This window comes from Electrona antarctica (genome assembly GCF_951216825.1).
Source record: "Electrona antarctica genome assembly, chromosome: 19".
In the NCBI taxonomy this organism is placed as follows: Eukaryota; Metazoa; Chordata; class Actinopteri; order Myctophiformes; family Myctophidae; genus Electrona; species Electrona antarctica.
Genome location: NC_136800.1, coordinates 11078749 through 11093666, shown reverse-complemented (window position 1 = coordinate 11093666; position 14918 = coordinate 11078749). Strand labels below are relative to the sequence as shown.

General features: G+C 43.5%; 1 protein-coding gene across 4 annotated transcripts in view; it reads left to right on the top strand.

Annotated features, from left to right (window-relative positions):
* LOC306943948 (histone-lysine N-methyltransferase 2C-like) overlaps nt 1-14918 on the top strand; it is a 99691-nt gene that overhangs the window by 43286 nt on the left and 41487 nt on the right. For all 4 annotated transcript variants that reach the window (XM_079530506.1, XM_079530507.1, XM_079530508.1 and 1 more), the window contains exons 13-23: nt 1922-2002; nt 2889-3619; nt 5106-5228; nt 8403-8519; nt 8799-8903; nt 11054-11158; nt 11656-11837; nt 12404-12568; nt 13055-13161; nt 13289-13360; nt 13970-14182. In XM_079530506.1, coding sequence (XP_079386632.1) covers nt 1922-2002; nt 2889-3619; nt 5106-5228; nt 8403-8519; nt 8799-8903; nt 11054-11158; nt 11656-11837; nt 12404-12568; nt 13055-13161; nt 13289-13360; nt 13970-14182 — 2001 coding nt within the window. The remainder of the gene's footprint in view (nt 1-1921; nt 2003-2888; nt 3620-5105; nt 5229-8402; nt 8520-8798; nt 8904-11053; nt 11159-11655; nt 11838-12403; nt 12569-13054; nt 13162-13288; nt 13361-13969; nt 14183-14918) is intronic.

Sequence of the window (14918 nt, the reverse complement as noted above, 5' to 3'; positions counted from 1 at the left end):
TACCAGCGTGCCAAATGCTGCCAATGCATGAATCATGATGCTCCTTCGTCTCTGCCCCCTCAAGTAGCGATGAGGATTTTGAATTGAATCCTCTCTAGTCTAGTCCTTGCCTTCAAACTCGGAGGAGGTAATAAAAAGTATTATTTACAATGAACAGCCTGAACAGCCTTAATTGATATACCGTATATTGAACTTTCGGTCCGTCCGGTGCATGTAGCGGTTTTGGCTTCATGAGATCCTGAAACTGCCACCACTTACTGCTTGCCTATGTAACATAATTACTGTCATTAAACAGAGCTGTTGTCACCTGCTAGGATCCTCCTCTGCTCGGGGCTTAACAGCAGGCTTATCATGAGTCACCCGAGAGACGTTCGACTAACCCGGGAGCGCAAATCACACCCGACGTAGGACCTTACCTACATTAACCACTTAAGCCCGATTTCATACTTTCATACATCGACGAGCTCCAGCTTGTAGATGTTTTTGTGTCATTTGTTTTGAGGGCCGCTAGCTCCTCCTATATGCTATAGGGTAGATTTTTGTCCTAACGCAAACATTAAATTCCCATTGACATTCACTTCACACGGGTGTGATCTTATTGTAGTTCGAGAATTTTCAGCTATAATGACATACCCAAAATAGGGACGCTAGGTTAAATGTGGTTAATCGGAGCCTTGTGAGTTTATCTTTACCATCACCCCATTCAGTGCTCAAGATATAGGAAGTAGGGTTTTTTATGTGAATGAGAACATGTGTTGGGTTTTGGTCAAATGGTTTTAAGCCTGCCTCCTAGTTGACTCTTCTGGCATCGCCACCGGATGTGCACCTGCAAGCTGCACAGTCATGAGCCCACAGAGTGCACAGAAACTGGGATGTTGGTTGTCATGGTTACTCCCTTCCCTGGCAGAGATGCTTAGCAGGTGCATGCGTGTGTCGGGAGTAGGGTGACATGGGAACGTGTGGATTGAAATGGTGGGTGCCTCGTTAAGACTAGACTATCTGTACTGTCAGAGGCTGTCTGGCAGAATATTGGGTCGTTGTGAGGATGCCTGATAGCAAGGAATGACTAGTTCTATTCATACCGGACTGATGCCACGCAGAGATGGCTTTGATACGGCACAAAATGGAGTGCGAAAGGGCAGAAAAAAGGCATTGGATTCATACCGAAATGTAACCTATATACTGTATGATTGGCTGGTCTGCCTGTTGTGCAGTGTGACTGCATCCAATAGTTGACCACCAGGATCAGTAATGGATCTATAACATTTTTGTTGTTGTGTTTTTGAATATACAGGTTTAATGTTTGTTTTTAGTTCAATGTTTTAAAAACGCCATTGACAATGAAGGGAAAATGCACGTCATCTTGTCCCTAACACAAACATTAAATGCTGTTAGCAATAAAGATAATTTAATGTTTTGACACCGTTTGTTTTACATCAACATTACATCACCCAATCAACATGAGTTAGACTTTAATATATTAGCGCCCCTCACTTCACACGGGTGTGATTTTTTTTTAAAGCATATGTAAAGGCTCATCAATCAAATCTAAGTTTTTTCATAACATTCCTAGCCACTAGCCAGGTATGTTAAATAGTGCCGATACTGAAAATTGAAATCCCCTTTTCATAGGAATTGGTGTGAACTGTCTGACAAGAACTTAGTTGATTTGAAAGACTGAGTTAATAATGTATTATTGACCATGTTCTGTATTTCCCTCCCCAGAGGGAGAAGGATTCACAGGCTACACATGAGAGCTTGGCTATGTTTTCTCTGCTTTTGGTTTGTCAGGGTTGGATTTTGAGATAGTGCAGGAGGCACATTTTAAAACATTCCTCACTGTCAATTAGTTTAACTGCAGGCCATACATTCTCTCCATATTTATGAAGATAATCATGCATTATTATATTTTTTCCCCCAGAAGTCTCAGTGGAAAAGGACATTGTTGAGCAGCAAGTTATTGGCTCACCTGGCAACAAAATCCTGACGGAGATCAAACAAGGTTTGTTCCCTGGCTTTTTGATTCAGTCTAATCAGCATCATGCACCTCCTTTTCTTTTCCATGAACAATACAATACATCTGAATGAATTATTTTCCGTAATATTTGCATCATCACAAGTAGTTATCCACTTAAACATTCATTCAATCCACATTTTGTTTTATCCCAATACTATCCAACTTCAAATCTCTTCTAGCTCTGGTTAGGTCTCTGAAATTGTCAACAATATAGCTAAATGATTATGTTCCACCTTGTTTCAAGTTCAACAGTAGTGAAACCTATTAACTGACACGTTTCTACTAATCTTTGAAGACCCACAGAATATTCTTTTCTATGACTATGTAAACACCAAATACTGTAACTCAAATGAATGAAGGGATTCTCTACTTTCATTGGGGGGAAAAGTGTGTTACCGCAATGTTCCGCTTGTCTGGGAACAGAAAGCAGGAAAATAAATAAAAATATAAATAAAAAATAATATTTTTTATATATATCTATATCTATACTATACTATACTATACTATACTATACTATACTATACTATACTATACTATACTATACTATACATTTTTTCCATTCGTCCCCTGATCCGGAAACTGTAGATTAACTCACAGGTTGCGGAAGGCTCTCTCTATCTTTACTCTATCGTAAACACTGAAAACACCAAATGACGTGCCGTCTATATACTTCAATGGCGGTCTGTGCGTTGGATTGAAATTATGTATATACTGTAGACGTCATTGGTAGTCAATGAGTAATGTCATGCTTATGGGCAAAGCCAGTGAGAAGAAGATCCTTTCACTCATGTTGCATTTACCCACTTTTGGTCTCCAGTTAGATGCTGTCGGTTCATAAACACGTTAACATTCTTTACTATTCCACTCACAGAAATAAAACCAGCAGAGACCCCAGTGACCCAGATCACATCGACACAGAGTCCCGAGTCTCCAAGGATTGCCCGGCAAGAGACGGAGTCGCTCCCAGTCCAGCTGTCTTTGGAGGCAGAACAGTCACCGGATGTTACACTATCAACCAAGCCAGCAAAGTCGGAGGCCTGCCCCGAGAAGGACATGGTTGAACCCAGCACAAAGGATGTTAAGGCCATCATCTCACCCACCAAAGAACCAAGTACTGCATCAGTAACCATCAAGGAGGAACCCATTGAACCATCAGAGCCTTCGGGTGGGGATCAAATGGGGGCCGGTGCCCCTGAAACCACCCCAACAGAACTTTACAAGGAGAGAGGAGAGGGTTCCATCCACTGGAAGCTGGAGGAGGCTGTCTACTCGGCAGCATCCACCACCTCAGAGGAGATGGACACTACCCCTGAGAGCAAGCCCAGCCTCTCGTGTTTTAGCCCGTCTACTGAGGATATAAAACCTCATACGGCGTCCTTAGACAGACTGGCTGAGATGGCTGCCTCCCCCACCCACTCTTCCCCTCTGGCGAGAGGAACGTCTCCCAGAGAGCCTCCCCAGTTCCACACTCTCCCCCCTGTAGGGGATCATACCAGTATGATGCCCGCTACCACACTCATACCACTCACCCCGAAGATTGGCATGGGAAAGCCGGCCATCTCCAAGAGGAAGTTCTCCCCCGGAAGGCCAAGAGTGAAACAGGTAGGAGTGGACGTTACATTTCTGAAGAACTGTAATTTATCTTCTCCTTCTCTTTTTTTTCCTTCAGGACATACGCCGGTTGTATGTGTTAAATCTGTGGCGTGCGTGCACGCCTAAACACTGTTTGGTGATCATACAGTATGTTACATACTTTGATATGAAAAATTGGTCAGTGACCTGTGGTCTCTGCTCAATGAAGGTGGATTGTGTTATCCCTGTGGGTTGCTTTAAGCAGCTTGCAGGCTTCAGGACCTACTGCTTCCATAATTCAGTCATGTCGCAGCTTGCAGCAGCAGGCTGTATGGATGTAATGGGAAAAGGCAGTGTGGAGATGGAGGCTGGCTCTCCCATTCCCCTCCCCCTCCGTTTGCGTTCCACGTGACTAGTTACTGGCACTAGATTCATAAAGAGCTCCATGAAAGTATGAATCATTTGCCTTGTAGCAGTTCTATTTCTTTGAAGTACAGACGGATTCCTTACCATTCCTCACCTCAGTGGCATTCGCCATATCATCAGTCAATGTTGACGCCATGTCACAAACAACATCTTTCAAGCCTATACATCAGGAACATTCACCAATTCACTGTGTGTCCATGACTGGCTCTCCTAGTATTCTCCGTAATACCCCCATGAGCTAGCTGTACATGACTCTTTTTTTGACCACAACAAAGTTATTATTCATCTCCTCGTTTCAGTGTCTCATTCCTGACTTTACAGTAGGGACTATCATAGACATACTATACTGTAGGAGGCCTATTGCAGACAAATAAGAGGGAATTGAATCACACCCATGGCTATTATATATTATGAATGATGCTGCTGAGCATAGACTAATTTAGCGTGCAAACTGTTATTTCTTCCCCAGATATATCCTATTGCTTAAACAAACACTGCTAGGTTCAGACTAATTTGTTAGACTAGGCCCGGGGAAATCTAGTTTTCAGAGATTTGAATGTAGCTCCCATTTTGGTCCGGCACACTTTGTATAGTAGAGTCACGTGCTGTCGCGCTGACGCAATCCCCTTCCTTGTTTTGTCAACATGCCAGAGAGACACGCAGTTGCCATGACGAGAGGTTGCAGGGCCTCTCTCTCCTGCTGCATGCATGGTGCTGTGATGCCTTGGCGAGCTCTGCAGTGTGAGATTGCTGTGCGACTAACACGATTCTGCTCTCCAATTCTTGCCTGCGCCAAAGTATCTATCTATCTAGTAGTTATGATGAACAAGCCTCAACTCATATGCATGGAAATTCGCAAAACCTGTCTGTCCTGCTCGTATTATAGCGTATCAGATTCCTACGCTGTCACCTTACTTTAGTCGGGGTCTGTCGAGCAGTTCCCAAGCAGCTACATTAGACAACTCACTGCATCTCTCTAACATCTGTCTCTTATATGTTTTTGTTCCTTCGCTGGCTTTGTTTTTAAGTTGCTGCATTTTGTCACCCTTCCTTCCTCTCTCTCTCTCTCACTCGCCCCTCCTTACCTTAGGGCGCATGGAGCCCCCATAGCAGTGTGAGCTCCCCCTCATCCTGGTCCCCAGACCAGCCAGAGGGGTGGGACGTCCTAAAGACCAGGCAGCCCTCCGGCAGCCCCGGCTGGAGCATCAGAGTGGTAAATACCATGGCTCATCAAGAGACCCCCAGGCAGCAGCTGCCCTCCGTTAGGCTAACGGCGTTAGCCCTCTGTTTACCCTAGGCCAGGCACTATGCACCGGCAGGCTGTGTCGCTGAATGTCATTGTGATGAATGGTAGTCTGCACTCTCACAATTACTTATCTACATTAAAACACAAGCGGTACTACTCGGTGACCTGTGGTCACTGTAATGTTGTAACGGCCAGAGAAAAGTGGTACAGAAGGCCGAGTAGAAGTTTGGCTAACTTAAGCTATATTGTTTAATTAGTGTAAACAGGAAAGAGGAAATCAAGCCGTAGGCGGACGGTTATACCGCATCCCACAGCGCCCACAAGTGATTGACTAATAATCAACACTAATGAATGAACGTGTTGTGGTCTATGTGCTCGTTTGTAGCCCGGCGCTGTTGGTTGGTTTGTTTGTTTGTTTGTTTGTCCTGCGCTTTAATTTAACCAAAGTGTCTGTTTACTCTGCGACCTGATTTGTGATTCTTGTATTGTTTTCATATTTTTCCTGAGTGGGTAGAGCGTTGAGTGCGTGAGAGTAGCAGCAAAATGCAGGCACTTAGTGGAATAAATGTATGCCGCAATCTGTTGCCATGGTGACTTTGTCGTCACACTCGGCGTTAATTGGCCCATTGTGGCAGGAGGCCAACCCAGGTTAAACTGTCAGTTATGAGGATCACGGAGGGGGAGGAGGGGAGGAGATGTTGGGACCAGAGCCAAATGCTGCGTAAATGGGAAGGGATTTGGGGGCACGGCTCGGGGTTTCTTGGAAGTAGACTGCCATTGACAGTCGCGATTAGACAGAGGCCTCTCACCGGAAATGTGCTGACAGCACAGTGGAGACCGGCTCACAAGAAACAACAGGCTTTTAACAGCCTTCCGAGAGCCCCAGTGCTCGCTGTAAAGTCAGAAGGGCATTCTGGCAGAACTGGTGGGCTACCACTAAAATGACTAGTTCTTACAAAGAGGGATCAAAATGTCAGGAAGTTCAAAAATGTATAATTTTTTTTTATATATCTTGTGATCCAGACTCTAGTTTCAAATCAATTACTGTCAATTAAATACTGGACAATGCTTGACAATGACCTCCCCAAAACAAAATAGTGTTTTGCTGTTCCCTGCACAAGGGCTGGGTGGCAACTTCATGACACCGACTGAACTACTTTGATATCAGAATATAGAAAAATGTCCTGTAAAAAAAAATCAACAAATAATAATTTATATTCTTATAACGGTGTCTCATGCCAAAAATAACAGATCTACAATCTAACAATGTAGTGCAGCATCTGGTGTTAGCTTGTTGTTTGTAAATTCTGTTCTTTTCACAAGGCATACAGGAAAAACACTATTTACGCCCAGAGGTGGAGCTCACATGTGTTTTGCTGTTGTATTGAGAAGCTGGACTGTATGGCATTTGTTTATCAGACTCGATGCCAATAGCTGCAATCAATATACAGCATGGAAAAGCTATCGCAAACGAGAAATTATAATTTATGATGGATTTTATTAAACACCTGAACATACTTTAAAAGACGACTTCACCACTTCACACACTTCACAACCTATCTTCATATAATAGGTCCTCACTAATGTTAGGCAGATTTGTTTTTAAACATTTTTTTGTATTACATTTGTATTATTGCGAGAAAGATTGCTTTCATTATAGCATGGTAACTTTTCAGATTTTCGGGCCCTCCTATGAGAAGCAGTCCGAGTAGAAAATAATTGTGCTAATTTATCATGAACATTAGTGAGGACCAATTATATGAAGATAGGTTGAAAAGATTGATATAATAAATAATCATCATCTTTTATCTCTGACCAAACAACAAAAAGGAGTACCTTGGCTACGGCCAATCAGTGCCATTTCACGTCAAACAACACACATGGCTGCCCTCACTGTGATAACTTGCGACTGTATCAATCTTATGATACACCGTTTCTTTACAGAAACGACAGGTTTTAGAAACCATCATCCGAGATATTTTACTGTTTTTGTTTACATGCTAGTAGCGCTCGTTGACCGCGTTTGTTTGGTTAGCAGCAACCGGGTTAGCCACATTGACAACAACGTCATCTGCTTTGCTACTATTTTGATTGGTTGTTGTGAACCAATAGCCGAAGACTGACGCTTTGGAATCGCCCATCCCAGCCAGGGAAGGGCTTTCAGTCTGAATAATGAAGTGAATTTTGAGTGTCAGGCTACCGTGGCTGGGGTGTTCTTTTATACTGTCTTGGCGGTGGTTAAATTCTGATCTATTTTCTCAGACAAGACCACAGAATTGATCTACCGAACAGGGTAATTAGTAAAATGTACAAGTTTACAAATACTTGTGTCCAGCCTTGAGGTGCAACCACAATAAGGGTCATGCTTCAATGTTCCTAAACAATAATAGTTCCTTGTGTTGCAGTGTGGAGAGCAGTTTGAGCCACTGCTAAGTTTTCCTGTTGGGCACCTGTGTCCATTTACTTTGCTCTTCAAAGCTATAGCAACAACACGTTTTCCCTACTTCTACGTATTTTTTTTATGTGTGATTGTAGTGTGTTGATCAAATCACTTACTCGTCATTCAGGCTTTGCTTGAAGTGACACCTCACTTCCCATACAAACGCTACCAGAGGGGAAGTGACATTAACTCTTCTGGGAAGAGTTGAGAACTGCTGTTCCTTTTTATGGTATTAAAAGGTGGATACTGACCTCAGTGCTCCACCATGGGCAGGTAGTAAGTTCTTGTATGTTTTCCTTTACGAAACCTACTTTAGATTCTACTTCAGGACTTGGAATTCCTTGTGTGCAATGCATATGTACTCGAGAGACCGTAAAGCTTATACGTCTCCGTGTGCTTCTCGCGTTCGATGATGACAGCATGGTGTGGGCGTGCGTGCGTGCACGAGGCTGAGGTCCAGTGATGGCAGCATGGTGGGTGCGTGCGTGCGTGCGTGCACGAGGCTGAGGTCCAGTGATGGCAGCATGGTGCGTGCGTGCATGCGTGCACGAGGCTGAGGTCCAGTGATGGCAGCATGGTGCGTGCGTGCGTGCGTGCACGAGGCTGAGGTCCAGTGATGGCAGCATGGTGCGTGCGTGCGTGCGTGCACGAGGCTGAGGTCCAGTGCCATAACGTTGTATTCTCCTTCCTTCCCTCCACAGGGTCGAGGCTCAGGCTTCCCAGGCAGGAGGAGACCCAGAGGGGCGGGGCTGTCAGGTAGAGGGGGGCGGGGCCGAGCCAGGGGCAAGAACGGAGTGAGTCCATCCATCAACCCGGGGGTATGTGTCACCGATCACATCGTTACCACCAGATACCCAATAAGCTCAACTGACATGCAACATTGTTTGTTTTCACTGGAAAATGAATGCTTGGATTGACGCTTTGAAAGCAGTAATTATGATAATGGCAAATGGCTATTTGCAGTTTATTTTTCGCTCTCATTTTTTTTCCTTGTTTGTTGACCATTTCAGTCGTTCTGGGGGTTAGTTCCTCAATAATTAAGGATGACTCAGTGATTGAGATTGTTTCAATTGTTTGTTTGTTTATCTAATATGCAGCTCACAACAATAGAAACACAATACCCAATCAAGGAGGAGGAGGAGAATGCCATGCATAACACAGTGGTCATATTCTCCAGCAATGATAGTTTCACATTGAAGCAGGTATGATTTATTTTACATTATATTGCTATAGGGGTATGTGTACATTCTTTATTTTACATTATATTGCTATAGGGGTATGTGTACATTCTTTATTTTACATTATATTGCTATAGGGGTATGTGTACATTCTTTATTTTACATTATATTGCTGTAGGGCTATGTGTACATTCTTTATTTTACATTATATTGCTATAGGGGTATGTGTACATTCTTTATTTTACATTATATTGCTATAGGGGTATGTGTACATTCTTTATTTTACATTATATTGCTATAGGGGTATGTGTACATTCTTTATTTTACATTATATTGCTATAGGGGTATGTGTACATTCTTTATTTTACATTATATTGCTATAGGGGTATGTGTACATTCTTTATTTTACATTATATTGCTATAGGGGTATGTGTACATTCTTTTTAGAGACCTCTGCCTTTCATGTAAACGGTAAACACCCTGATAAGTTAAATCACTGGTTCCCAAACGTTGGGTCTGGACCCATTTGTGGGTCACGGACAAAATGTTATGGGTCCCTTTAGTTTTTATTTCCTACATTGTTTTTAATTATTTCAAAAGGACAATTTAAAAAAACATTCCCAACATTTGAGTAATTCCATGAATAAATAAAATAAATATCAAAGAAATTCCGTAAATTAGAAAACAAAATGTTTAAGAAGTAGTGAAAATAGCCAATCTACAAACTCACAACATGGTGCAAAGCGACATGTTGTGAGCTTGTAGATCTGTGATCCCGGGCAAATATTGTTTCCATGAGGGGTCTTCCAGCCACTTCCAGACACTTCATTAATGTTTTATAAGACTGGGTCATGTTGGATATTTAACATTGGCCTTCTTCTGTCTGTTCAATAGATAATGTTGCTAAATGTAGAGGTGACCTACTGTTGTAGATGATGCATATTTCCCCCAACAGAAGATATGGGATTCATGATTCTTTGGCTTTGAATTCTAGCAAACAATCCAGACAATAGGCTGCATCAGTTGTTTCTTTTATGGAACAAATCATAATTAATTAATGGTCTGTCTACTATAACTCTAGTAGATGCATATGACCAACGGTGACTTGTCTTGACAGCTGCGAGTCTATTATGTATTGCACTTAAAAGTGACCGTGGGACTTGGATCGTGGATCGTGTCTTTCAGAATTTATGTGCGCATCCATGGCTACTGTACTGAGGCATATTCAATCAAACTTTATTGACAGCCGTAGCCAATAGAAGACATACAACAATTAAAAACATACAAAACAGTTAAAAATAAATACAGGAGTTCATAAAACTCTCATAAAAAAAAATCTATAAGAGGCACTAATACAAATGTTTCCACATAAAAGAGCGGTATGTAACAGTGCTAAACCTAGGATTGGTCAACACCTTAATCACGTCTGCTTGGTTTCTCAAGAGAGCCTGGAAGGTGGTTAGGCCAGAGTCGCAGAAGAGCTGCCTGTAATAATCAAGTTATTACAGTAATCTTTGCAGGGGGGGGGGGGGGGGTGTAGTGCATCCCATCACAGTTATGAACATGCAAACGGCATCAAACACCAGAAGATGTTAAGTTGAAAGATAATTTACGGTGCAGTGCATTGGGTGTTGGGTGCTCTGTGCACGGATGGCCACAGCCAGGAGCAGTTGACAAAATTGTCTTTATTAGACATAAATTGTCGGAAAGTGTTTTTCTATTGGCCTGTAATTTATTTCAGGAACCTAAATATACATGATTAGGACTAAGGAGCAATCACCAGAATTTAGACTCGTGACAGGAGAAATAATTATTTATTTTGCCACAGACACTGTGTTCAAATGGCAAGCCAGCCACACAGTGAAGTAATTGCAATTTGCAGCACCAGCGGTGTAGTAGCAGCAGTAGCATGTGATTGACGAGTGGCTGTGCCAGAAAGTTAAGCAGCAGCCAAACTATTCTCTCCTGACAGGCAGGAGCTAACGACAGCCAGCTTGTCTCAGATGCACAACTCAGCAAACGAAACTTCTTCTGGAATAAGTAGAACTGCTATAAATACGATTCTGTCGAGTTGGCGTTTGAGCTGCAGTGTTGGCTTTAGAATCTCAAGCATCTCTGCCGAACAGCCTCCCTTGGACCAGACACCTGATGATGTTCTACTTCCTTTCTTCCAGGACATGTGCGTGGTCTGTGGAAGTTTTGGGCAGGGCGCGGAAGGTCGCCTCCTGGCGTGTGCTCAGTGTGGACAGTGCTACCATCCCTTCTGTGTTGGTCTAAAGGTAAGCATGTTCTGGGTGTCTGCATACTCTACAAGAAGTCATATTGTACACACAATCAAAGTGAAATATGATGTGCTTACAGATAGTGCTGCACGTTTCTTGCTCAAATGTGAATCTCGATTTTCCTCCACAAGAATTGAGATCACGATTCTCACACAATTCTCATTTTTTCCATGAAAATGTATATTGTCCTTAGTCTGTACTAGTTGCTGAACATTACTACATTCAGAAATCAGAATGTGACACCTGGAGCCAACTACCGTAGCTTTAAACAGAATTAACAGACAACATCAAAGTGCTTGACTTAAACCTCTTATTCCCTTTATCTTAGTCTTTTTATTGTAGCAAAAAAATAAGAGTAACTAAAACGAATTAGACAGCCAACTAGTGCTGCAGGTTCTTGCTCAAATTTAGAAATGAGGATCTTTTTTCGATTAATTGTGCAGCACTACTTACAGAATATTGTTACAGTTCCATTTCATTGCCGTTGTCCCCAGATCACCAAGGTGGTGCTGAGTAAAGGTTGGCGGTGCCTGGAGTGCACAGTGTGTGAGGCGTGTGGCCAGGCCACAGACCCTGGGCGACTGCTGCTGTGTGACGACTGTGACATCAGTTATCACACCTACTGCCTGGAGCCTCCGCTGCAGAACGTGCCCAAGGAAAGCTGGAAGTGCAAATGGTATGGCAACCACAATGTTCGTCTCAGTTTGAGACTTCACTTCCTCTGTAGCAGTTACCATTCCCTCCAATAGATCAGGGGTTCTCAACCCGTGGGTCGCCAAATTATTTTAGGGGGTCCCCAAATTATTAAAAAAAAAAAAAAAAAAAAAGATTTTTAATTTTATTTTCACAATTTTTCAAAAATAGCAGACCTACAAGCTCGTAGCGCGCCACTCGGTGGCGCGCTATGAGCTTGTAGATCTGCTATTTTTCAATAGCTAAATTATAACAATGCTTAAAACACCAAAAGGGGTTCCCGCCCAAAATGGTTTAAGGTTATTGTAGCAGTCAATTTATATTGGGGGTCGGGAGGGGACGGGGCGGGGCGGGGGTCCCGAGACATTGCCAAAGCATTTCCGGGGGTCCCCGGCCAAAAACGTTGAGAACCCCTGCAATAGATCACTCGTTTTAACTTTTTTCCGTTCCCGAGGAGTTCTGTCGAGGTCACAGTTCTGTATCGTTTAGATCGGCCTGGTCTTTGTCAGTGGACTGCAGTGACCTCTGTCCCTCTCTGTGTTCCCGCAGGTGTGTGGCCTGCACCCAGTGTGGTGCCACCTCCCCTGGCCTGAGGTGTGAGTGGCAGAATAATTACACTCGGTGTGCCCCCTGTGCCAGCCTGGCAACCTGCCCCATCTGTATGCTGGACTACTCCGAGGGCACTGTCATTGTTCAGTGTCGCCAATGCGACAGGTATGCGCCCCGCTTCCAAGAGAGCCAGATATTTCAGCACGTCTCTTGTCACCCGTGTGTGTGTGTGTGTGTGTGTGTGTGTGTGTGTGTGTGTGTGTGTGTGTGTGTGTGTGTGTGTGTGTGTGTGTGTGTGTGTGTGTGTGTGTGCGTGTGCGTGTGCGTGCGCGTGCGTGCGTGCGCGCGTGCGTGTACGTACAGTATGGGCTCTATTTTCATCACTGCCTTATCCCTAAACTTCTTTGCCTTTTTTACTATTTTGAAAAAACATTTTTGAATAGTTCAAATAGCCGATCTACAAGCTCACAACGTGTCGATCGACTAGTTGGGACAATTTTTTTATGTTTTTCAAAATAGTAAAAAAGGCAAAGGCGTTTAGGGATAAGGGGTAAGGAACTGATGAAAATAGGGTCCTGTGTGGTGGGTCTATCTCTATCGTCATAATTCTGTTGTAATTGCCAAGTAGCTAAGGGTCTCTCTTCTCTGTAGATGGCTCCATGCCTCCTGTCAGGGGCTCCATTCGGAGGAGGATGTGGAGAAAGCTGCAGATACCAGCTTTGACTGCACAATGTGTCGAGCTTTCAAGGCCACTAAGGGTAGGGACTGTGGCATTCATTCACCAAACTTAGTTAACGTCATTATTAACCCTGTCTTTTCTCTCTTTTTTTTGCTTTTTACACTGTCTTCTTTTCACTGCCTTTTGTGTCTCCTGTTTTGCTGCAGTAACGGCCAAGGCCAGAGACTCCATTGAGGCTCCAGTTATGACGCACACCGTCTCGAAGGGTAAAGAATTGGGTAAGACTGCAGCTTTAACACTGAGACATAAATAACAACGGAAATGCCAAAATGTATATTTTCCAACCAGTGACTTTTAGCTCCTAATTCATAATAAGCCTCTCCTATTTTTTATTTAACCCCGGCGTCACTATTTGGGGCATGTCATTATAGGTGAAAATAGCAGATCTACAAACTCCCAATGCCTAGCAACTTGTGACGCAAACATGTGGGGAAAATATTTTGAAAATGTTTGGAAATAGGGCTTTAGTGGTCATAGCCCTCAACCTTTGTGTGTTTCACATGGATTCAAATGTCAGTTGCCACGACTGATTGAGCTTGTAGACTGCCTTTTTTTGCATTTGTTATTTGAAGATGAAAGAGTATTTGAAGTGATCAAACTAGGAATAGAATACAAGTTTAGAAGCATCTTCCAGAAACATGAATGGTCTCAGAAATGCCATAAAAGCAAAAAGGTTAATGACTCAAATCTGTGATTTCTTCAGCTGGTTGGCTGTTATGTAGAACAGCAGCAACAATGGGTTTAGATTTAAAATGATAATACCTAAAACATCATCATTACATTTTCAGCCTTGAGATTTTATTTTTGCTCCGTTCCATGGTTTACAGACTTGGCGAGGACCTACACGCAGGACGGAGTGTGTCTGACAGAGTCCGGGCTGTGCCAGCTCCAGAGCTTATCTGCCACCGCATCGCGGCGCAGGAAGCCCAAGCCCAAGCTGAAGCTGAAGATCATCAACCAGAACAGCGTGGCGGTCCTCCAGGCCCCCGTAGACCCGCTGTCGGAGCACTCCCGTGACGAAGACATGGAGGATAACCGAGGTAAGCCCGTCTCCCAACACTAGCTGCTGCTTGGGGAAGAAACACTTCAGCTTTCTTTCATCTTGTGATGGGTTAATAGAGGCCTTCAGAGTAATTAATTAATATTGTTTCAGAGTAGCAATGAAGACACAGAACCACAGCGAGTCATAGAGATTTTCTAGTCTCAGTCAGCTTTTTGCCTAGTGTGTTTTCTTTAGAAGTCTAGGTGAGGCTCTGTAGGAACGTCTTGTTTTAATTTTTTTGACCACGTCAGCAGGTTATCAACCCTCCCCTTTGTGCTACATAACGACTGCCGTGGCCCGCCGTGTTATTCAAGATAACCATTTTCCTTCTTCACTTACCATGCAAGGAGGGTGTTACGGCTGCACATCTCGTTCGTAATTCTGAAATAAACGGGGTTAGGTTTGTAACCTATAGATATTTTTCGGCCTTTGTGGCTGTTTTGTCAAAAACGTCTGGCACTTTGTAGCGCCACCTACTGCACTGGGGTGGCATTGAACCAGTTAACTCAATGGTCTCGCTTATGGTAGATGTGATGTGATGTGAAGTCCCGTTTTGGCCAGAAACGTATTTCTAGTTCTGACTTGTCAGGTTACCACCTTGTCAGGAACTCACACCGAAGTGTGTGGCATGTGCCAGGGGTGGTGCAGTAAAAATCCCTTATGCAGCCTGGGTCATGGGTCTGGTTGTCTGCTCGACTTGGGGCAGGCAATCTCCAGCCGCTCTGCCGAGCATC